Source organism: Podarcis tiliguerta (assembly GCF_965153285.1).
Source record: "Podarcis tiliguerta genome assembly, chromosome: 6".
NCBI classification, from domain to species: Eukaryota; Metazoa; Chordata; class Lepidosauria; order Squamata; family Lacertidae; genus Podarcis; species Podarcis tiliguerta.
This window is the reverse complement of record NC_139539.1, coordinates 48,943,407-48,968,403: the sequence shown is the minus strand read 5'-3', so window position 1 is coordinate 48,968,403 and position 24,997 is coordinate 48,943,407. Positions and strand designations below refer to the sequence as shown.

At 40.8% G+C, this 24,997-nt stretch overlaps 1 protein-coding gene across 1 annotated transcript; it reads right to left on the bottom strand.

The window, feature by feature from the left end:
* Positions 1–560: 560 nt before the first annotated feature.
* Positions 561–24,984, bottom strand: KDM4A (lysine demethylase 4A). The gene is made up of 22 exons (XM_083446057.1): positions 24,848–24,984; positions 23,385–23,573; positions 22,373–22,548; positions 21,482–21,596; positions 21,037–21,230; positions 20,709–20,758; positions 19,311–19,414; positions 18,449–18,586; positions 17,304–17,551; positions 16,406–16,596; positions 15,225–15,577; positions 14,531–14,651; positions 13,489–13,667; positions 11,742–11,937; positions 10,452–10,528; positions 9,338–9,393; positions 8,583–8,691; positions 5,974–6,162; positions 5,487–5,657; positions 4,655–4,774; positions 4,082–4,174; positions 561–3,673 (listed from the first exon to the last, which is right to left on the bottom strand). Exons 2-22 carry the CDS (start codon positions 23,520–23,522, stop codon positions 3,533–3,535), a joined length of 3,159 nt encoding a protein of 1,052 aa, XP_083302183.1. The 5' UTR covers positions 23,523–23,573; positions 24,848–24,984; the 3' UTR covers positions 561–3,532.
* Positions 24,985–24,997: the final 13 nt, after the last annotated feature.

The window sequence follows — 24,997 nt, the reverse complement described above, 5'->3', positions numbered from 1 at the left end:
GGGGAGGGTGTAGTAAAGTTCCTTCCCCTTCCCAATGTGTGTGTATGTTTGAAAGCATTCTGTAGGGCAAAATTCTCTAGAGATTGTTGGACTACAATTTTTTTCAGGAGAGTTCACCTATCACTTTACAGTTGGAAATATTACCATTGTGCAAATCACATTTATCCCATCCCATCCCGCAAGAAAAGGAGGAGGACAGAGAGGAAGAAAGTGTTCCATCCTTTTACCTATATTTTTCATTCTCACTCTTACTGTTCACATTTTATCTGCCTATCATTTTCTGAATTAGGAGCTGTGGGCTTAAAACCGGATGAACTTCCAAAAGTATATTCAAGTGTGCATAAGGCATGCCCCTACTGCAGTACATTTATTCTCAGAATATCTGGAATGACCCTTGAAGGTTGATGGGGGGGGGGGGGAGGAGAAAAATCAGATGATCCAGGGTTATTAAGAGTAAACAGTGACCAAACTACCATGTAACTAGGAAAGATACAAAAGGAAGAACTTGGGATAAGCAATAGAGGTTCCATGATGTAATTAAATACATGAGGCTTACAATGTTAAAGTGTTTCAGATTTAATCAGTTGAGTCTAGTCCAAAATTATATTACTAGATCAGGTTGAAAACAATACATAAAGCTGCCTATCTTGTCTCCATCTCACATTGCCATTCCAAAGCCAGTAAAACTTCAAACAGGTCAGAAATTATTGGAGTCCAATTTAGAGAAGGGTAATAATGACATCATGTATATAATAATAACACTCTGTTCAGCCTGCTCCTTGCTGTTCATGCATCTTAATCAGTTAATTTGTATTTAAAGTAGGGGAGAAGCAAATAACAAGGAGTTTAACTCCTCAAAAGCCTATTAAAATATCAGTACAAATGAGTTCCCACAGTCATTATATAAAATTAATCAATAATTAGCATTTTGGGGGACAGACACCTGCTTTGCTATTTCACTGATCTCCTATGCTGACTAAGATTAAATGCATTTAATTGATCTAAATGAAGCAAGACACACACCCATAATAGTAGTAGGGCAGAATACTTATAGTAAGTTCTGGATAGAATCCTTAGAATTCTCACAAAGTGTGCTGGTTCAGCCACAATGTACTTTACATATTGTCTCCACACAATATAAATTTGTTTTACTTTAACCTGTTGCAATCTATCTTCAGGTTCACCCACAGTCTAGAATAGGAACAGCCATTTCCAGAGACACACATATTCAACCCCGATATCATTTTAAAAAATATTCAGAAAAGGCCCTGAGCCACAGTATAGCTACAGTTCAAGACTATTTTTATCGGGTGAATTTAAATGCCTTCTAGACTAGTTTTTCCCATAGACAATTTGAAACAAAAGCATAAGGAAAAATCCCCCTTGTATGTTGATAATATTTAAGGTAATGATTCAGTTTCAAAGCTGATACAGAAAAGCCCATTATTTCAGTTGAAGCATAACAGTAAATAAGCCATATTTTAAAAAATATGCCAACATAAGGATTTCTGTATATAAACACAATCCTTCCTGAATCAAGATGCAGAAAATGCCAGCTGGGACAGGAAGAGGCTCCTGGGAAAAAGAAAGATAGAAGACTCTGCTTTTCAATATCATACCTGGGGAACCAGAAGAATACTGACCAGAGGGAATCTGTTACCCAAAGCACCAAAAAGTATTCCCACCCACCCACCCAGATAGCTGAGGGAGTGAAAAGCATTCAAGGATATTTGAAGTGTTTCTCCAAAGGCAGATTTATACATTTGGGGAGCTGCCACTCTTCAAAGGACAGTCACAGAAATCAATGAGATGCAATGACTTTTCTAATCTTCCAGTCTGCTGTGTGTATGTACATGTGTGTGCGTTCAGGGATCCCACATACACTGCTTCTGAAGTCACCCCACTCCTAGACTCTCTCAAATAACACACAGAGCAAGTTAATACTGGGTATCAAGATTTATATTAACCCCCCCCCCCCCCCGTTATGGGCTGCCTCAGGCCACACCAAAATTACAATTAATAAAGGGAGAGAAGAGTCAGAAAAATGCCTGAAGATTGTGTATGCAAGCTGAAGGAGAATTTGGTCAAATTACATTATAAGAATTTGCAATATATACTGCAAGGCTGATACAGAAGCAGTGGCCTACCACACAACATAGTCTGTTGTGTAAGAAGGCACTCCATCCCTAAAATTTCCGATACAGCACATCTTTATACAGCAAGAGAAATAGCTGAACAGAGGGTTGTGGCACCACATCCTTTGCCAGAGCAGCCAAATGAACAAGAGGGTACTTTTATCTTCCAAGGTCAGATAAGGGCATGTCCACGATGATATGGCCCTACATACACTACAATAACATATTTATAAAAGTAGCTTGCACTCTCTCTGGAACGTACGTAAAGTTTTCCCCATTGTTGTAAAGCACCAAAGCAGCCCTTTCTCTCTCCCAAAATCATACCCCTTGAACTTCCACACCTTGGATAGGACCAAATACACATAGTTCTGTTGCTACTTTTACCATCTTAGTTTAGGGCAAAACCAGCATAAAGTTCCTAAACAGAAATACCAATAATGCTGACCTTTGTACTTATTTTATAAATACTCAACTTATACTCAAGACACCCCACAAGCTGGAGCCAATGCCAGTGAGATACCCTTACAATTATTTTCCAAGGCATCCTTGCTACATGCCTGCGCCTGACTTCTCGTCTTCCCAGGAGAACCAGGGCCCTGGAATGCCTGCGGTCCTTATTGCCTTAATGAGGGGTACTTCCTAGGATTCTCTTGCCCAAGGAATGCACGTGCTAAATGGCTCCAAACAGTTTCCTATTACATAGGCACATACTATTACAATTAAACGCATGAGTAAATAAGTCTCTGAATATAAAATAGGACAAAAACTTAAATCAAAGGTTCAAGAAGTAGGGACTAAAAGGAGCTAATCAGTTTCACTCTCCCTTCTTCATCCCACTTGGCTCCGTCTGAGAGAGGTGATGCTGAAAAAACACGTGCTCATGACAAAAACAGGGTTATAAATATAAAAAGGAATTAATTGTCAAGCACCAGTGACATCGCCAGCTTTGTGCAGGCATGGTGAGCTGGGAAACACACCCTGAACCAGACAGTTAATCCAGGAAAAAGCAGGGGGTTCATCCATAGCACTGCAGCTGTCTGTTGCTCCCTGGGGTTGTATTAAGAAGATTTTCCTCTGGTAGAGAAGAGTTTGTACTTCAAAAAGAAATTCACTGCCAAAAGTGAAGCCATCAAGCTGGTGTGAGCCAAATGGTTCAGGAAGTCAGAGAATTTAGTGCTCCCAAATTCTAGACTTAGAGTTTGCCAATAAAGTCGAATCCATCTTATTACTTGACAACCACCTTCAAGGTGCTGCAGAATCAGGTACGTTTGTTTCATTATTATTTTTTTAAAAAAACCTGGATGTAAAGACAGTCTGTTTGGCCTCTGCTGTGCTGGAGTGCTAGGATCCACCTGGAGGTGGTCACCGCAATTCTGTTGCCAGCTACTACTCCACTACTACTCCATAATGGCCCGGTACAGTGCAGGCTCAATGTAATCTTCACGGTAGCGTGAATTGATGACCCTCTGTCTTTTTCTTTCTTGTTTGACCTCCTTCTCTGTGAAGATCTCTGTGAAGCGCATGTCAGATGCAACAGACTGTGGGAGAGAAATCAACCAAAATAGTTACTATGAGAATGGCATTCATGTTCTGCATTAGAGGTGGCCCAGCTGATCCCCACAAACAGGTGATCAATTGGGCTTTCAATTTCAGGACTTTTAAATGGCAGCTTCTGAAGCATCAGTTCAGTTTGCCAGTCATTAAAATAAAATTAGGGCTAGTTACAAGGGATTTTACAATGTTTCGAGAAGATCCACGATCGCTGTTTAAAATCAAGGATTGCGCCTTGCAGGGATATAGTGCCCCCCTCATCGTAAATTAATAATTAAAATTCACCTATGCCCATAGCTACATGAAATGAACTATCTCAGGCACAGAAAGGTCTGAGTTAAAACTTCTCTGTGAAAAGAACTATATGGATCAGCCTCCCCTGCTCCTTGACTCACCAGCCTTGACTTGACCCTCTTAGGAAGTTCTTCATTAAGAGTGTACACATCATCCCTCTTTGCCATCAGCTGGGAGCCATCCTCAAATTCCACCTACATCCAGAAAAATCAGGCAACTGTCAAGTGAGCATAGTAACCCATGCCTTCCTGAGTTCAGGATAATGTCCATCTTACCATCTGTCCCCTCATGGCTTCTGCATTTGTTGAACTGATGCTGAGAAACAAACACTGAATCTGCATATATGCCCTCAAGCGACATCATGGTGGGAATGGTGAAAGACAGGCTAACAGCAAGAGAGGGGACTGCAAAGGGACTTGGACAGATATTTTGAATCATAGCACACAACCACAATTAAAGCAAGTCAAATTTCAAATGCTCAGCTCAACCAGTGCTCCTTGACTATGGCCAAGCCTAGATGCCATCTGCCACTTGTACAACTGACAAATAAGTTTGTGAATTGAGCAGAAGTAGTAGACCTCCAAGTTAGTAAGCCATCAGGGGGAAAAAAACCCATACAAAAAGACAGGGGAGACAGAAGATAGAGGTATAATCCCTTCTCACTCAGTCCTTACCTGGTACATCTGAATAACATGCGAAGCCACGAATGTAGCTCCATAAACTTGGCCGTCTGTCCATCTCACTTGAACAACTTCACCTCCAGCTGGAGGACCCATTTGGAGACAATCTTGACTCTATCATGTGGGATAATTTTTTGAAAAAGATAAACATTATCTATTTACAAATGGGAAGAATAAATATTGCCGACTAGCCAACCCACTCTGGAGAGAGTTACCGGTTGAGTGGATGAATGGGGGTTGAAGAGGCATCAGACCTTTCATTAAGTGGAATTACTGCTCTCTCTTAGTTGCTGTTAGGAATGAAACTTGTGTTACACATAGAGCATTGCTGCCTTAAATAGGCAGTTGTTTACACTTCAAATCTGGTGCTACAACTACACAGCTGTTCTACAGTATGGAATCAGTAGTGGCTAATTCATCTCCGTACCTCTCCCTATTTTTTCTCAATAATACATGTAAAGGTTTAACAATAAAAAACAAAGAACACTTTATCCTTGGTGTTTCAGATATGTGCTCCTACCACAGCTGGTGTTATCTGGCAACCTTTAAAAAAAATGATGCTAAAGGTACAAAAACGCTGAGGATGAGGAAATGGAAAGTATTTGTAATAAAGCAGTCAGGCATTTTAAGTGCTCCATTCAGAGTCTACATCCTACAGCCCAAAGTGATACGCTGAGCCCTGTTCAGGTGCTTTAGAGATTTGTCCCACTTCAATGAACACTAATACTTCAGCAATGTGAACTGAGATGCAATATGAGCATTCAGGAAGGTATTTCCTTAAACTATACACCCTCTAGTGGAATGGATCTTTCATTACATAGCATACCACAATGTCTTCTGGGTATAAGTTGTCACTGAAGGAGCCATCGTCAAAGTTGACCTCATAAAAGGTTTCCTTGGTCAGATTGACCACTTCACATTGGTAGAAACGCCCGTTCTTGTGCTTGCTGATCACTGCTTGCCCCACGGTAAGATCCTGAAGAGCAGCCTTGGCTCGCTGAAGAAAAAAGAAAAGCCATAGTCAAGATAAATAAAACTTCCAAGCTTATGGACCACTGGTCAGGGAGCAAAGCACTTCCAATGCATTTTATGTCCAGGAAGGGTAAGATAACTTGCCCAAAGCTGTCAATTAACACAGTGCCCTAAAATGATATGCTCCTCCATTGAACAAAGGAGATCACTGTTTCCCCTCCCAAGCGCTATGTGTTTTGCTGGTGCTGTATGTCTTTGGATTCCTAACTATTTTCATCCCTGTATGGATATGCAAATGATTTTAACAGTTAAACTAAATCTAACAGCCTCCATGACCTTACCTCTGCCTGGGATGGAATCTTGTGCCTGAAACAAGTAATGAAGACCACAAAAGGCCAATCATCCGGTTGCATCATGACTCCAGCTGCCTGAGCACAGCTGACATGGAAGGATGTAGGACAGCGGCCATGAGAGCACTGCACGCAACAGCCAGCAGTTCTCTTCCGTCTTTTCTTGCAAAAAACACATTTCTGTGAACAAACCAGTTTAGGGTCAACAGATTCAAGGAACATGACAACCAGAAAAGACAGTGAGTCATATCAGCTTCAAATCTGGCTTGGATGCTACATTTTTAAAGTTTAGGTACTGAAATAAGCACACTTTATATAGGACTGATTTAGAAATATTGAGATAGTTTTTCAAATGTTGTGGATATCTCCAAATTCCATATAAATGTTAACCATTTGCATCTTATGCTTACCTGTGTATGTGAGCTTTGTAGTACATCAACTTTTGTTCAAGGGTTTGTCACAAAAATGGATGGACCATTAAACTCCTCATGAATCATTTTTATTGGCTTATCAATTAGCTGTCCCTCCCTGGCAGTCTCCCCACAATTCTTACAGGGCTTTCCCTTCCTCAAATAATTGCTGAGAAATTATCAAGAATGGTGCCTCCAATATCCCTGCTCTCATGTCACATCTGATATGCCCAAAAGTCTAATACCCAAATGACAAAGAACAAGCATCTCATTTAGAGCACAGGGCTCTGAACTAGTACATAAACAAGAGTGCCAACCTAGCTGTACAACATCAGCTGAAAACCATGAAATACCTGACAACAGAAGCAGGTTATTCACAATATAAGATAAATGGGCAACAGTTAATGGACTATGATACCCATTCTAACTGTACAGTAATATGAAAGACTGAGATGAAGGCATGGTGGGAACAAAATACAAAGGCTTTTCCAAAGCATAAATAAAAACAAGTCATGAATTATGTTCATATCACCACACTACCCTGAAAACAGCAGACTAAATTTGAGACATGCTTTGAGTGAGAGGGAGCTACTGTAATATCAAGAGGGTAGCAGGAAAATCTCTTAAGGTGAAGTGTGACTAAATTATCAATGCTGTCCCCACCTTTGCCTCTGCTTACCCAGTCTCAAAAGTTGTGGAAGTGTAGAAGACCTGCAGCCCTAACCTGACAGTATGTCATTTATCTGGCTCAAGTTTCCATGGGTTTTTATCTTGTATTTTTATCTTGTGAACTGCCCGGAGATCGTTTCATGAATAGCGCGCGCGCGCTCTCTCTCTCTCTCTCTATATATATAAAATGATAATGATGACAGACTCTTGAGCTAGGCAGGGACTATTGTATTCCATAAAAAACTACAGCTGGGTTTTACTTGCTGTGTCCTTAGCCAACTGCCAGTGAATAGCTTATTCATTCATCTTTACTATAAAAATGAGCAATGAATGCTTATCCCTTGTCCTTTCCCTAATTAATTACTGGTCTCCTTTCACAGAAAGGAGGTATAACAATTACTATCTCAGTGGAAAAGAACATCTTTTCTCTTCAGAATTTGTTCTCTGAATTTTCCTATGCTCTTAAAAAAAGAAGTCATCTGCATTCTTTCAAGTGAGAAGTAGATGAGAGGGTATGGGTTCAGATGTGATAAATTCCTATTTTCAATAGGTCTGTCAGTTCTGATTTGTGTTTTATTATAGGCTTTATGTTTCATTTTTAAAATGTCAATGCACTTACTGATCTCCATCAAGTAAATACAGTACTGCACTTTCCACAAATGAACACTGCTACTCTAGAACCCTGTGAAGAATAATAGAGAACTCATGCTGTTTAGTTGGCTGCAGGTAGTCTATGCCATATTGCTTTGTAAATTTCCCCTGCTATGCTCAAGGTAATTTAGAACAAAATGTAATGCAACACTGCTTGCTGATGAAAAGGGCTGTTAACCGCACACCATACATAGGATGCAGGAGAATAATGGCCCATTTCCTTGGGATAGTTTACTTTCCCCATCTTTCTCTGCAGCATAAGCAGTCTGCTCTCTCATTATAATGCAACTGGTGTGTTCAACCTGACATTGGTATGACCAGTGCTGTTGGCATTTCAGTGCCCTCTAATCTCTTGTATCTAGTAGGCTTTTGGGTCTCTCAACCCCTCATAATCACACATCTAGGAAAGATGTGTCCATCTTGCAGGCAGGAGCAAGGTGAATACTATTGACTAAAAGTTGGTGGGAAGGGCTTTGGAATTAGTAGTTTCATGGGAAAAGAGCAGGATGTAAATGCATAAAACAAATAGTTATAGCTATTAGTTCACTTAGTGGCCTTTGGCAAGCTATAATTCCAGCTTTAAGTTGCTATCTGCAACATAATACAACATAATTAACTTATAGGGCTGCTGTACAGATCACTGGAACAACGGATATGAAGTGCTTAGAAGTTACAGTATACAGGTTATGTGTTCTACTTTACACCTGTATAATTGCTTCTGCTTCTAATCGCACTCCAGCTTCATTTATCTTATTGATTTGAACAACCTTATTTTATATCCTTTATCAGAATGTTGATGGAAGAATAATCAAAAAGCATATGCTGGGATTATTGATCACTTCAAAGGAACAAAACAATCTGCCTTCTTACCAAACGGAAGCGCTGCAGTGGTATTTTACTGACATCCACTGGACTGCGTTCTGCGATGTTCACAAACTTAGCCTCCAGAACTGCCACAGCACACATAACATGAACCCACCTGAACAACATCAGAAGATGGAGTGTTAGCACATGCTTATAAAAGATGGACTGCAGGCGATGATGCATCTGAAACCAACAAACCTACACCCACCCCTGCCTTGTACAAAGGTTAGGTAAGCAAATGTGCTTCCTCTCAACCCACTTTGCACCAAACAGGAACTCGTAATTCCCAGATCTGTTGCTTCAAGTTAAGTGAATTATTGACACATTTTAGGAAAAAAGACCTTCCATATTCGGTTACCCAAGTAAAAGGTAAAGGTAAAGGAATCCCTGACAGTTAGGTCCAGTCGCAAACGACTCTGGGGTTGCGGTGCTCATCTCGCTTTACTGGCCGAGGGAGCCGGCATTGGTCCACAGACAGTTTTTCTGGGTCATGTGGCCAGGATGACTAAACCGCTTCTGGCGAAACCAGAGCAGTGCACGGAAATGCCGTTTACCTTCCTGCCACAGCGGTACCTATTTATCTACTTGCACTGGTGTGCTTTCGAACTGCTAGGTTGGCAGGAGCTGGGACCGAGCAACGGGAGCTCATCCTGTCGTGGGGATTCGAACCGCCAATCTTCCGATCGGCGAGCCCTAGGCTCAGTGGTTTAGACCACAGCGCCACCTGCATCCCTTCCATATTCAGTTACCCAAGTACTCACTTGTTATCATTGGCTTTTTGAAGTGCACCTCCCCGAAGTGAGCACAAACAGCAATCCTGACAGGTAAGGAAAAAAGCCACGTTACCAAAACAGAAGAAATGAAGAAATTCTCACTTTCATCCTTGTGACAGAACCTTCCTATCTCTCTCAAACACACAAAATGCTCAGTCCTGCAGACTGTACAAGCTTATCTCTATTTTTATTGCATTAACCACTTTTGTCAAGCTAGCATACTAAAGCGGAAGAGAAGTCAAACCAATTCTACTAGAAACCTGCAGAAATGAAGGGCTTAACATATGTCTCATGCTGGGCAGAATGCACTCAATGGGGTTGAGTTCTAGAACAAATGAAGAGGAAGTCCTACACCAATGAAAATTGAAGGTGGAGGTGAAGCAGGAACTCTGCCTTATTCAGCTGGATGCTAAGCCTATACACAGCATCCTAACCAAATTGTTAGGTAGTGGCTCTTACAGACCAGTTCCATTATCAGCTCAAGTACCTATAAGCCACATACTAAACAGGACCCAATTCTCTAAACCAGCAGACCAGATAATAGTTCTCAATGAGCACCATAAATATTAATTTTAACATGGAATCTCAATGTGCAACCTGACATACTGCTTTAGGGAAATTTCAAAAGAGCTACTTCAAAGAATCTTGCACTTTGTAACAGTTCCAGTATGAGGCATTCAATGGACGGGCTACCATTAAATACAGACACAAATACAGGGACTGACTGCTTTGTGTGGGTGTTACGTTCTTGACCCCCCGTGGGCAGCAGCGGAGTGAATGTAAGCACAACCTGCTCCGCTCCACTCCCTTTTCCAGCCACTTTTGGGGACAGCATGATACGTGCATGCACAGTCATGCATCAATTGCACACGCCTAAAACAGTCATTGCCTATATATTTCAGTAAGTCAACCTTCCAATTTCCTTTGATACTATTCCATAAAGCATTTTCATAACAGAAACTAGCTCACAATATTATTCACATTTCAATAGAACATTTTCATGTATAGAATTCCAAAAGCTATCCCAGTAGCATTGAGTCAAGGCCCACACATATACACAAGAGTTTTTTAGCAAAAGGTATGACATTCAAGATTTTCTTACCTCTTCTAAGGCATTAGCTTTGCATCTAGAGCACTTCCAGTCCTCAGTTGCTTTTGCAGGGGCTACTCCATAACAACCTAACACAAATGAACATACAACTTCAACAGGAGAAGCATTTTTTCTCACATATATATATATATATATATATATATATATATGTGTGTGTGTGTGTGTGTGTGTATTGTCCATTAATACATAAATATGGAGCAAAATGTAAGTTAAATCTAGATTATTTATTTCTTCAATGTTTTCTGAATTATTGATTTTATCCTATTTGGATTTATTGGTAGGTTTGTAAACTGATTTCTCCCCCTTTCTTTTTTGTACTTTGATAGATTGATTTATGTTGTAAATTTCTTTGGGCACAGCTCACTGTGAAGCAGCAACATATAACTAAACTGGCAAGCTTTTTCAGACTCTACTCTTCCTGCTTCAGTAACTTTATTTACTGATAGAATTAATCACTGCATAGCTGAATACGGCAGTTGCGTCCCCGAAAACAACAGTATGGCATTCAGACCAGAGGGAGAAGAAATAGACAACACCAGAACATGAGCGGACTTTAGACTAACCATTCCATCACCCATTCAAATCATAGTAGTACATATCTAACAATAGCACTGAGCCTCTTACATGCTTTTCATATTTTATTTCAAAATGGGAATACCCACATTTCTTCATGATTTACCTAAGAACAGTCATGGGGGTAGGGGTAGGTGGGTTTTCACATCCTGACTCTGTTAGGAATGAGGGGCTAAATTATTAAAACTGGGTAACTAACCAGATTTAGTTTTCTCATTATAAATAGCTAGAGACTGGAAGTGTTAAGAATACCCAAAACTTTATGTAGACAATTTATTGTGGCAATCCTAATAGCAGCTGATATTCCTATTGATCATTTGCTGTCTTTTTTTAATGAACTCTTATACAAACTTTCAAGTGGAAGAATTTCACAGTTCCACTATGTGTGGTGTGCAAATGCTTTCTGTATGCTTTTTTTAATCTGCTGCATAATTTCTTTGGCATGCTCTAGTTCTACTATGTGCACAGATTAGATTTACTGTTCATTTCTTAGCTAATTCACACTAATGCAAGGTATTCCATGCACTTGTTCATTTTATTCTCTGTACAAATCAAGGTAGTTCCCAGAAGGCAGCTCAATAATATTTTTCTGCATCCTTCCCTGTGAGTTACCACAGGTCCATCTTTCCCTTTTTAAAACAGAGTAAAATGGAGGGACAGCATTTAATATCATAGCACAGGATCACACCCAGGATATTTAGTACTCACTGGCATGTACTCGAACTTGACACTGTTTGCAAGTGACCAGAAGACTGGTGCCATCTTCCTCCAAGTACGGAGTGGAGAGGCTGACATCTGTGCTGCAGCCAGTGGTAGTAAAGCACATCTCAGGAATCAGGGGCTTAGTTCTCATCTTTCCATCAGCATCTGGAGCTGCCTGCGAGCTCTGGCCTCCACAATCTGCCTGTGAGAGGAGGAAATTTAATAGGACACCAGTTTGGGAAGACAGTTAAGAGTGTAGGTAATAACAAAGGCCACCTACTCATTCAGTACGCTACCTATCAGGTACAGTCCTGTCCAAACACAAGAACTACCAATACTCTAGTCTTAAACAGACAAGTAACACAGCCAATGACAAGGTTAGTGACAAATCAGACATAGATTTAGTAAAATTCCCTAGTGAGAAAGAAACACTAAATATTACTGACACCCCCCCCCCAACCCAGTAAGCCAACTTGCTGTCAGACCAAAGTACAAATGTGAGGGCATAATTTTAAATAATTTAAACAATTTAAACAAGTAATTTAAAATTAAACAAGTAATCATATGCCAAGATCGAGGACAGGCTAAATTAGACCTCAGTTATCTTATACTGTAATCCCATTATAGTACCCATTCTGTTTTATTATCTTGCTCCATATTCAATGCTTCCTGGGTCACATCAAACTGCTACAGAGGTTTCTAATAGATTTGGCTCAGAGAAGCTAAATGGAAGGTGTTGATAAGGGTAGGCTCTAGCAGCTGTTGGAAACAATCCAACACGATTTAAAGAGACCCATACCCCGCAGTATTTTCACAAGTAACTCTCTATGGAAGCAAACTCTGCAAGGTAATATTGAAGGGAAGGCTTAGTGAACTCTTCCTTGTTTAAGAAAAAAGACCGCCAAACAAACTGCACAACCAATAAAATGTTACTGTACAACAGAATTAAGATCAAACAACAGATACAAAATGGTACATGCCTTTTAAGATGCATGCAAATTATTCAGACACATTTCAAGCACTTTTAAAAGGGCATTCTTGAAAACTGTATCCATTAAAACTGTGCTTTATATATATTTCACTAATCATCATCAAACCTCTTATTGGCATCACATACAAACATCCATAGCAAATCAATACAGAATTCCCGCCTTTCCAGTGACACAAAACATTTGTCAAATGAAAGCGGCAAAGCAGTCTAACATTAGATCTCTAGGTCTCCAGAGAGATCAGATGTCTGCAATGTGTTTCGACGACAAAAAACCAGATAAAGGTATTTAGCCACTAACTTGGTAAGCTCCTGATTATTCCCCAATAATAGAAAATGTATGAAACTCTGGTTTCCATTTGGGGATGCAGAGTTGATCTAGGAACTGCTGGCGGAGATCAATATATAGTTTACATTTAAGAACCATATGTGTAAGAGTTTCCACCTGATGGTCTTCACATGGCCAAATTCTTTCTCCTTCCACCATTCCCGAGAACCTTCCCCATAGGAGGTTTGAAGGATTTGAATTAAACCTGGCCAGTGAAAATGCCCTTCTTTCTTGAGGATTAAGCAAAAATTCAATATAATTGTGGTTAATTTTGTATGCCCAAGAAAGTTGAAAGTTAAGAGGGGAACATGTTTTCTCTGCTGCTGCTGTTAGTTCCTGGTGTTCAATGTCCACAACCTAGTTTTTATTATATCCTTGGCTCTTTTCTCTCAGCACTGTTGCACTACAAAGACCTCTAAAAGATTTGGTCTGCTTACCTGGTAGGTTTGGAACAGCATGCAGACTGCACAATAGGGGGCTTGCTGAGCCATGGCTGAGTTGTACTCCTTTTCTGCCTCAAAGTTTGGAGGGCGATTCTGCCATAGTTGGCTGAGTGGCTTTGCCCATGTTTCTATCTCCTCAGTTTCTTCATCTGGTGCCAGCTGCTCTGACATCTCTGCAATAAGATACACAGGGGTCTTTCAAAGCTTACAAACCTGAGCTGCAAAATAGCCAAGTCAAGGGACTTATAGATTGTTGGAAAATTCCTTAACGATTTGACCCACTTCACAAGTACTACCAAACGACACTGGTCTCACTGTCCCCAAAAGTGTACAACTGCCCAGTCCTGCTGAAAGTTTGCTTCACCAGCAGCAATTACAAGCATGGTTCTCACACATGTGGTGCAATAGTGGAAGCTCTAGCATGATGATCCTCAAGCCTATTTAATTTATGGGATCAATAACTTGGAAGTAACACAGTACGCACTAAATGTAAATAGATACAAAAAGTGTGTTGAATTTTAGGAACAAAAACAGATCAAAGCCCTGTACCTGCCCCTAACCTGCTGGCTGAAAATTCAATGCCAGAGTAATTCTAGTTCAGTTAGCCACGCATTGCATCTTCTCAGGAATTATTAATCAAAATATTCCAGAAATGAGTAAGAGGACATATTTCAAGGAATAACGTGGGGGCAGGGATTTCGTTTGGAATCCACATTTTCTCCGTTCAAATTTTACTTCATTAGTCCACATATACACACATTGCAGTTGGAGACAAAATCTGCTTGCTTCCATCCATGCCAGTACGCATTCCCCTTTGTCTTTGTCCCTGCCTTCCAATTCATTCATTCAAATGTGTTCATTTTGCACAAATGTGGCATGCTTGTAGGAAACAAGTGAGCAATACGCACACCTTTAAAAAATCAAAAAAATTGTGTCTGCCCAGCAACTGCACAAGGGCACACATCTGGGAATCCCCAATCCTCACTAGCATCCACAACAGACCTCTACTGCGGTAAGGAAACAACACTGAACTTACCATCATCACTGAGGCCATCTTTAACCAGAAGTGGGTGATGGCGTGGTAGTTTGCTCAGGGGCTGGCGACGCCCTTTTGATTTTTTACGTTCTTTTACTGATCTGATGTACTCCTTTGCCATCTGGAAAAGACAGAGGTAGGTCAGTGGACATCTCTTCACAGACAACAGATGCAGCACAACATAAACAGATTGTGCGGCACCGGGGGGGGGGGGGGGGGAGAGAATTTTCATAACTGAAGTCAGGAAGAAGAGAGAGAAAAGCCGAAATCTGCAAAATGCTTTTGCTGTACCAAGCTACAGGACAGAGTCTGAAAGTGAAAACAGCTTGTTTGTTTTGTGGCTTATGTTCCATGACATACAAGACTTTCACTTGGAGAAAGTACTCATGTCTTAAAAACCTGAGGCGCAAATATTTAGCTTTTGGACATCTAGAGTTACTTGGTGCCCAAAGCAGAAAACACAGTCCTAGCACAAATGCACACCTATTTAACATCTAGCTTATGCTTGTACTAGCAAACACTACAAGGATACAGCTGACATCCCATTACATAAAAGAAGACCAGTCTTAAGGTCAAGCCTGATCTATTACACAATTCATACAATTTAGATATCACTGATCATTAGTCTGCTTGCAGCATATGCTACAGCAAGACTGCTCTTGTAATGCAATCCCAATACTAATATTCCAATTACTTTTGCAAGTTCCTGTTCATCCACACGGGTAGTAGCACCGGCTTTTTTTCCAGAGGGCTGCTCACTGTCCATGCCACCGACCTCTTCTTTAGCATAACTGTGCACTGTGAGAACTTCAGTTTGCTCAAGAGCCTGCCTGGGGAAGTCAGGAGATTCAGAATCTGAAGAACTTGAACACATTGAAGAGCCAGACTGAGAGCTGGAGGCTGAACTTTGCTTCATGGCTGACTGGGTCAAGGCTGAAGTCACAGAATGAGAGATGGAAAGATCCAAAACAGCTGCGTCTGGCTCTTCCTCTTCTAGTTTGACATTTTTCAGTTCTTCGAATTTTACTTCCGAGGAATCTGCATATTCTGGACCAAAGCAAGGTTTAAAGCACTCATTAGTAACTGCCCAATGAGACAAATTCCAAGTGAGGCTTCCAGAGGTGATCCTGGCTATGTCAGCAGTGCCCCAGCAACCTTTTTATTCCAAGACTTCAAACATCAAGAAAACATTCTAGCTCAGTGTCATCACCACCCCACCATTTCTCAGCATGCATGCTTGCACATTTCATAAGCATTTTTTCAAAAAATGTCCATTTTGATTTCTCCACCTGTATAATGTTAAAACTCAACATTAAGGGAAGAGGAAGGGGACACATATTATCCCTACTTGCATGTCCCAGTGCACATTCCAAATCTATTTCAAATCTTTTAAACACTACATATTAGCTACCTTCTAAGGAAGTTAACGATAGGCAATTTATTGTTACCACAATGAACCCTTTGGCAATTCTGTATCAGTTCCTTTACAACTTTCAGATGAACACCTCTTGATATGGGGGCTAACCGCTATTCACTTTATTAATTTTTTCTAAAAGCTTTTAATGACACGTTAGTATTGGACTTCTTTTGTCAAATGACTCTGAATAACTTAAGGTGAACATTACTGCAAAGAACCCATCTACTTTCTCTGTGATTGCCCCAGCTTCTTTGAGCACGTATTTTGTAGTTAGATTTAAAGGTCATGCTAATTTACTGCCTAGATTTCTGCATGTAATGCAGAAACAGTAGCCCTTTTCAATCTAATGTGTGTTGCACCTGGTACATGGCACCAGAGTGACAGTATGAATAAAACCGCAGCAACATGGTACACGCTGATGGGAGTAGTGCAATGGAGCAAGACCTTGAAGCAGTTACCTGGGGGTGCAAGCCCTTGGTCCCCTTGTTGCACAGGCTCTCTAGCAGGTCCAACAGGCGGTTCTGCCACTTCCATGTCAAACTGCACTGAACCCAGCTCTTCTTTGGGAAAGGCCTCACTTTGGCTCACCTCATGAGGAACCTCTAAGCAGACGCGGTGCCGTTTGGTTCCAATGCGATGCTTGGGCATGCTGCAAAAACAAGGCTTACAAGTTAAGCACAACTGAACCCAGCACAGCAAGTTGCTATCTATCAGGACTAGTTGATTAATGGACTCCCTGCAAAACTAAATAAATGCATGTATCACGATGGAGACAACAACCGAGAAGGGTGATAGAAACCATACCACACTCTTCCGCAGAGTAAATGGACATTCATTAACATCAATGCTTGGAATAAATTTTACAGCATTTCCTCCTCAGCTTTAAAAAGATCCCTGTTTTACATAAAGGTCCTGAGAGACTTGACTATTATGTAGCCATGGAGTAGCCATCTTCAATGTAATGTATCCATCACGGATACAGACTTAAGGTGAAAAGGCTGTGAAAAGGCAGGGTAATCTATTCAGATGTTTGCAATATATTAAATCAACTCAGCTTTTTCTGTAAAATGCTCCCTCACAAGCCTACAGTGAAAATACATTTAAAGAAAATGCTGATCAAATAGCACTAAGTAGCCTTCTCAGCTATATGCTTTTTATTTCCTGCGCTCATCTAAATATTCATCACCCCTCTGTGAGCCAGAAAAACATCAAAACAAGAATTTGCTGATGGCCATGTCCTTAAGCAGGTTGATCATCACTTTTGATCAAATTTTTTCATAGGAAAGGAAGGTAATATCCAGCTCCTGAATTGGCCACTTCACAATTTCTGTGTACGGTATAAAAAAACAAACATACCTCTTCTTCTCCATATCTTCCTCTGCTTTGCATCCTTCTTCAGGTTCACTTTCCTCAGGACATTGCTTCTCCTTCTTAACTTTCTGGAGGAGCTCTCCTTTAAGGAACTCAGCTGCCTCTGGAGTTGGAAGGGTGTGGTCAATGACAGTTGCATCTTTCCCTGCTTTCCAAAGCTTGTAGCGTTCTGGCTGGTATTTTCTCACAAAGACATCCATGGAGATTTTGACCATGTCCTTTCGGCATGAACACTGCATGGAATAACAAACCAAGTGAGGCCACTTCTATTTCTATTTCCGTCCAATGTTACTTTACTCTGCCACCATGTTTTCCCTCCAATGATTTCACATACCATTCCCAGTCAGAACTAATAAGCAGGTACTAGGACTTGAGATTGAAAATAATAATGTGCAAAAAGGGAGTGGATAACAGAGGTAGGGGGCTCCACTGACTAATTGGAAATGTATTTGGGGAGTGCTGGGTAATAAGTGTGTACATCCAATTCCTGTCTAATATTCTTAATATCAAAAGTTGTGAGCTGTATTCTGACATCAACACATTTGTTAGTTGGTGTAACAAATGATTAATGATGAAATAAAAAAGGACCCAGTGAATGGCCTAGAACCATTTGCAGCTGCCCCACTGCTCTGATCAGTGTGCAGCTTTGATCAGACCCTTGGATGGGAGAGCACTGGGAGGTTCAATAAAATCTCTCTCTCTCTCAAAACATATATAAAGAGTACTGGGAAACTCAACAAGTCTCATTACCACATTGTTATTTCACGCAGGAGCAGCCAGAGCAGTGGTGCCATAAAGCTGCCCTGATGCTACTTGTGGCTACTTACTTGGCCACTGTGGGGAAAGATGGAAGCAAGATCAGAGCTCTCCCTATACCAACAATCACTGCTGCTTACCAGAATGGGGTAGAGGTGTAAAGGACTCCAAAGTTCTCTAATCAAGTCCTCCCACTGCACATTTTTAAGCATAATCAATCTTAGAAAGACTAAACTGGCTGATTCGACTTTGCAGCCCAGAATCACCAACAAAAATATTTGTTATAAAAATACAGTAGTTCCAAGATCCTTTTCAAAAAATCAAGCTGTTAAGTAGGGATTTTTTTTTCAAGCAGCAAGCAAATTGACACCTACTAGTACAGACTGCTTTCCATACTCAATCCACCGAAGTGTAGCAAAATTAGTAGATTCAGCACAGTTGAAGCCATGATTAAAGCCAGCATGGTATCCATAAGGAAAGGTTATCATGAATTCACCTGCTTCTTGGGTCACCTGTAAGACAGGAAGGCCACTTAAGATTATCTGCATTTCACATTATCTCTTACTTGTAAGTTCTAATACTATGAATCCAAAATCATAGGGCTCAATTACCCTTTTGCTCAAATAATTAAATTGTCAAAGGCTGATTTACTTGCACTATTCTCAAATTTCTAGGAGACTGAGAACTTCTGCAAATTGAACTATATATGGCATATTTCAATCTCGACAGAAGAAGAAATGAGGTGCAACATACATTTTAGTTAAAATTTTATTTGGCCACATGTACATTTGTAAACAAATATTTAGACAAATTATGTATCAGCTAAGACTGAGTGACTAAAACTATCTTTCAATGCTATAGTAGTGCCTTTTCCATTTCAATTAGAACTGTGAAACTGTTATTAGAATAGAGATGTGGCCAACCCCTATGTTAAGGCATGTTATGTTAAGTAGGCACAAATCAAACAAATAATAATTTGATACATCCCCCTGCACAGCATCAAACCCTGCACCTTATAATTCACTTGCAGAAGAAAACTATCTTGTCTAGTAAGTTTAAGACCAGACCTTTCTAGAAATAGGAAGGCCAAAGTTTAAGGGATCTCATAAGAGATTTTGTATTTTCTGGTGTTTTCATCAACTTCTCAGAAATCCAATTCCTGTCATCTTACAAGGATCCCTGATGCTTCCTTAGATGTACTCTAAAACTGCAGTAATGCCAATGCTCCTTTCTCACCTTGTCAAATGGAATGCCATATTTCTTCAATATTGATGGAGATATTAGGGTCATCTTGTGACGAAGGAAAGCTTCACAGCTCTGGGCACTTCCAGGAAAGAACCCTGTTTAAGTAAAGATGTTATATGTGTTCCTGGATGAAAAGGGCTGCTCACATAAATACCCTTTGGCTACATTATTTAATACTTTATTCTCGACTCTTGCTACTCAAGCAGGAGAGAGACAAGACTGCAAAAAAACCAGACCATTATCATGCTCTCTCAAAGGTGACTGTACCCACTTGTTTTTAATGGAAAGGTGGACAGTCTTTCCTTATCTCATCTCATAGCACAATACGAATTATGTCACAGACTCAGAATAAGGACCAAAATAATGAAAATGGGGGAGGGCGACACCTCACAATAAAAACCCCAAGAACTAAGGTGGAGATTAATATCCGTTTTTTAGACTCTTAATAGAAGCTGCATCTTGTTTGTAGGTTCCAAAGAAAGTGAAGCTAACTAGTGGATTTCCTTTAATCAAGCTGAGTAAAAAACATTTTGAAAGCCTAAACAGATTACAATTAAGACAATCAGCCTAACTTCAATGCCTCCCCCCCTCCAAGTAGGAGTGCAGGAATAAAAACAAACACTTCATTCCCAGATTCTAAGAATGGTTACCACCACAAAGAAATTTCCCTTCCCACACACTCATTCAGAGACCAAGTCTCTCAGCAGAGATATTTCCCAGCCCTGCTCGGTCTTTAACCGGAGATGCCGAGAACTGAACCTGGAGCTCCATTATGAAGGATATGTGACTACACACTGGGGTACAGTCCTTCCCCACGCCCAAGGTCTCTTCTCGAAATGGTTTTCCAATTTCTCCAAGGAAGCCAAAACTAGCTCCCAGCAGTACAACCATCACTGTTGTATTATATACTGTATATTTATACATTTTGGCACGATTATTACAGTGATCTACTGGATTGTGCTGATGAGTAATGCTTCCTCTTTCAGCTGCAAGGACATAGCAATTGAGGAACTAACTTTTCTTTGAAGATACATGAAAAGATGAATGTTTGTCCATATCTTCACCTATGTAGTCCTTAAAAAAGAAAAGGGAGCCGTGCAAGGGTAATAGTCTTCCAACATTGCTCATTTCAACATTCAGAAACTGACTGTGATTTAATAAATTTCATCACTCCACTAACCTGTCAGTTGAACTGTATGGGAACTAGGGTAAGTTGCTGCACTAGAAAAGGTTTTTCCCTCACGTGCAAAAAGTTCTTCCTCCCTGCTGTTAGGTTTATAATGCTGGATTAGGGTTATTGCCATGGTAGCGTTAAAGCGAAAGTAGATCCTATGGCTCTTCAGAAACAATCAACTGCATACATCCACTGAGACAGAAAGAGATGGTTACCTTTAGCAAGGCGTTCCAGCCGCTTCCCATGCTCTGGAGGAATGGAGTACCTGTAGTCACAAACACATTAAGTAAACAAAAAGCATAGCGGAGCTTGGGGTTGAAGAGCTTTAGATATCATAATAATAGTAGTAGTAGTAATAATAATAATAGGAAATAATGGAGAAATAATTTCAATTGCTAAGCTACCAACATTTATAGGCCAATTTTGCTCTTTTCCAAACTAAGGAAGTCAGAAAGTTTGCTTGCCCATGAGACTCTTACTAGAAATACAGAATGGTAAATATAAGTTATATACAAAATGCTTTTCCGTAACAGATTCTCTCACCATGACTTGGGCTCCCCAAAATGCAAGTAGTTGATGCTGTAGAGGTCCATGTCCTCTGTGTGCCAGGCAAATGATGTTTTCCACATTCCAAAGTAGAGATATGGTGTATTCACCCCCTCAATAGTAATGCCACTTTCATTCTCTACTACATCAAGAATTGTATTCAGATGGCCAATATTCCAGTCATCTACATGCTGAAGAAATTAAATGAAGCCAAACAGAAACAAGCAATTAACATCTTATCAGCTGTAATAACTAATATTATTTGTCCTATATTACTGCTATTGATAATTTCAGCAACAGGGACAGGTAAGTCTGCACTTGCTTCAGTGACACCATACAATGGTTCGAGCTCAGCATCAAGGTTAAGAGTTTGTAATCACTACTGAAAGCAAGGTAAACCATACACAAGTTAGAGACACCTATTCATAAGTTTGCTTCTTACCTTGTCATAGAGTGTGCCATTAACATCTGCACCATATATTGGAGCATTGAATGTGAGGTTCTTCCAGTATTTGCGTTCAAGGTCTTCAAAATCAGTATATCGAGGGGTGCAGTATCTAAAATAGAAGGCAGTTGCTTTTCACTTTCTTTTTCATAGGCATATCTCATAGAAATGTCAGAAAAAGTAGCAGTCATTTAAAAAACCAAAAACAGATTAGTCTTAATAAAAACGTATTATAGAAAACAGATTAGATAAGCACTATGGATAGAGGGAATATGTATAAGTATAAACATGCAGAACTAAGAAGCCAAATGTTCCATTCTTGTTCTTTTCTACTTTTAGTAATAACGTTTATACGCTATGCAATCAGGCTCAAGTTCTTTGCCAAAAAACTGATTTGCATAATTTGAGAAGAAAAAGACCATTAAGAAATACAGTACATGACTGGATAATTTTATCTCAATTATTCTGGTGATAATCTTTGACAAAGAACACCAGTGTTCCTGGGTGGTCAGCAGCGATAAACACAATTCCTATGAACCACAGAACAGGAGGAAACATCAGTTTATTATGGGTGCAAGAACTGCAATGTGCAGCAGGGGCTCCTTAGGGCTGACTCAAGCCTTTGTGTATGAAGATCTATTCTTTTTGTTAAAACTAAAGGACAGGTCATACATGGCATTGCTTGGCAGTTATTTAAAAAAAAAACTAGAGCAGGTAGTTGATGTAGTGCCCTCCATGTGTTTTGGACTACAACTCCCATTAGCCCCACCCAGCATGATTAATGGGCAGGAATTGTAGGTGTAATCCAACATCATCTGGAAGGTGCCATGTTGGCTATCACTGTTATAAATAAAATTACAGAATAGAAATGTATTTAAACTTTCATACTTATCACTATTTGCTATCCTCCTGAACTCCCGAACTGTCATAGCTTTCTTCTGGATGTTATATTGTGTGAAGAGGCCTGACTGGCCTGTGACTACTTGCTGAATAGGAGCTGGGATGTTCACATCATCAATATCATCATACCATTTGCGTGGTTTCCATTCCTTTGGAGGAACAACCTAGAAAGTTCAAAAGACAAATGATACAATGGTTCAAAATAGCAAGTAAATAAAACCTGTAGAAGTAACCCAGTAAGGCACATGATTTCATAAGATATTATTCCAAGGGTACGGCTGCATATTCCTGCATTGCAGTGGGTTGGAGTAGATAATCCTCAGGATCCCTTCCAACTCTACAATTCTATGATTCTATAATATAGTTTTCATTGGCATAATGCTTTGATATAATTAGTAGGGACTAAGCCTCATTGAATTAAATAGCTCATACTTCTGAGTAGACATGGTTAGAATTATACAGTCATTAAAATGTCTCAACTTTTAATATGGGGGGAAATCACCCTTCATCTCAAATATTGTCAAGCAAATAGTATTAGACAACGTGCAAAATTTCTATGTCTGACTATGCAAATCTAAACAACTCAATTTTTATCAGTGAGGAATATTAAGACCTATTTGTAATGAAAATAAGAACTATTTCCTTAGCATCAACGGCATGCAGCTGTGTATCAAAACTTTCCAAAGACACGTCTTCACTGCAAAATACATTTCTCATTAGCACTATGCTGTGGTTCTCAACAAATTACAGTAAGGCAACTTAGGCACATTTGCTCATTCAGCTTTATGTAAAAAAAATAAAACAGGCAGAAAGGGAGTGGCGTTCCAGGAAAATCTGGCAATCCTACCTGTCACTAAACATAATGGGTTTGGACTAAACATGATTTTGGCTTTAGGTGTGATCTCTGGAATGTAACCCCCATGTAAGTAAGTTAACTATACACTATATTTTTCTGAATCATACTAGAGAACATTTTGAATACTTTTGTGGTCTGTTTTACCTTTGCCAGTCCAGCTCTATGAGCTCCTTGCGACTCTATATACGCAATGTAACGGCTGAAGTTTTTGAACTCTTCCATAGTTGGGTGGAATGTCATTATTCTCGCACTTGGATTCGGGTTCTCAAATTCAGATGCCATGGTTCTTGTTCACAATTGTCCTTGTCACATGTGAACCAGGAAAAAAGTGCACTAATACAAACAACCATTCAAATAACACAAATAAATAATCAAATCAGGCCTCTCCAGGATAGTTTAAGCATAATATATAAAGAATGCTAAACATAAATGAAGGCATTTCCCCTCCCATTTCCCTAAGATCAATAACCCAACTATCTTGGGAGTGGAATGACAATTTCAAAAAAAAAAAAAAATTCTTCTAACTTTCACCGTGTTTTACTCAACAGCTTGTGCCTCCTAAACATCCGTCACACTGTAAAAATCCCCTGTCAGAGAACAAGTACCAGGGTGTACTGCCAACACTGCTGTTTGCGAAAGACCCCACCATTCTCACTCTTGGGATACTGGAAGGTGCTCTGATGGTTGGCTACAGAGGATACGGGATGACGATGCTTTTGCTTTTGTTTTATTTAGGGCATTTCCTGACATGGAAGCTTGAGTTACATTTCTCACCAAAGAGTTACTTCCCCCTCCAACAAAGACATTTATCAATCCTGAAAGGCCATGAAGCCTAGGGGAAAGAGGCAGCAGTATGGCTATGAATCTCATCGTTGATGGGGCCCACAAGTAGGAAAGGGTTACTGCGCTCGTGTTCTTCTTCTTCTTGGGGGTACCTGGTTCTTCTCGGTGGGAAATAAGATGCTGGACTAGACAGGCCTTTGGTCTGACCCAGTGTTACGGCCAGCAAGGCTCTTCTTAGGAGAAGGATGTCTCCTTGACAGGGGCACGTGCGGCACTGTTTGATGGGCCGGGCCTGTTTGGTTTTGTACACACGGGAGGGAGGCCTGACTCTCCAGGAGAAGAAAGGAAGCTGCGCCCGTCGCTGCGAGACGTGAGGGGCTTAACAGCACTCATCTTTGTAGGGGCGCCCAGGGCTGCCTCGGGCTGCGCCTGCGGTTACAAAACCCGGCCTAGGGGAGGCGAGGAAAATCGGCTCGCTCGCTTGTGCGCGGAGGCGGCGAGACCGGCCGTCCCTCACCCCTTCCACTCATGAAGCCAGGGCCTGGCACCACACGGCGCGGCTCTGAGCCCCGAGAGAGATCAATCCAGCGGAGAGGGGAGCCCACCCTCCATCCACTCCCACCCGAAAGGACGGTCTTCCGCTGCTCTCGACGGTGCCCGTTCCTCAAACGCGACTTCAGGCCAACCGAGAGGGGCCCCACCCGGACCCGCCTCGCTTCCCACTCCCCCGTTCTCGCTACCCTCGCGGCTCAGTCAGTCAGTCCGCCGCCCGCCCCCGGCACTGCCACGGCTCCCCCAAGAAAGCCCCCTTAATTCGTACTCACCTACGTGCATACAAGCACCACCTCCGTCTTTGCCAAGGCCCAAGGCTCGAGTATTAGCCTGGGGCCGAAACCGTCCTATGCTCCGCCCCCTCCCGGTTGCGTCGGGGGCGCTTCCCAGTCACAGTCCAATCCCCACGACCGCCTGGATCG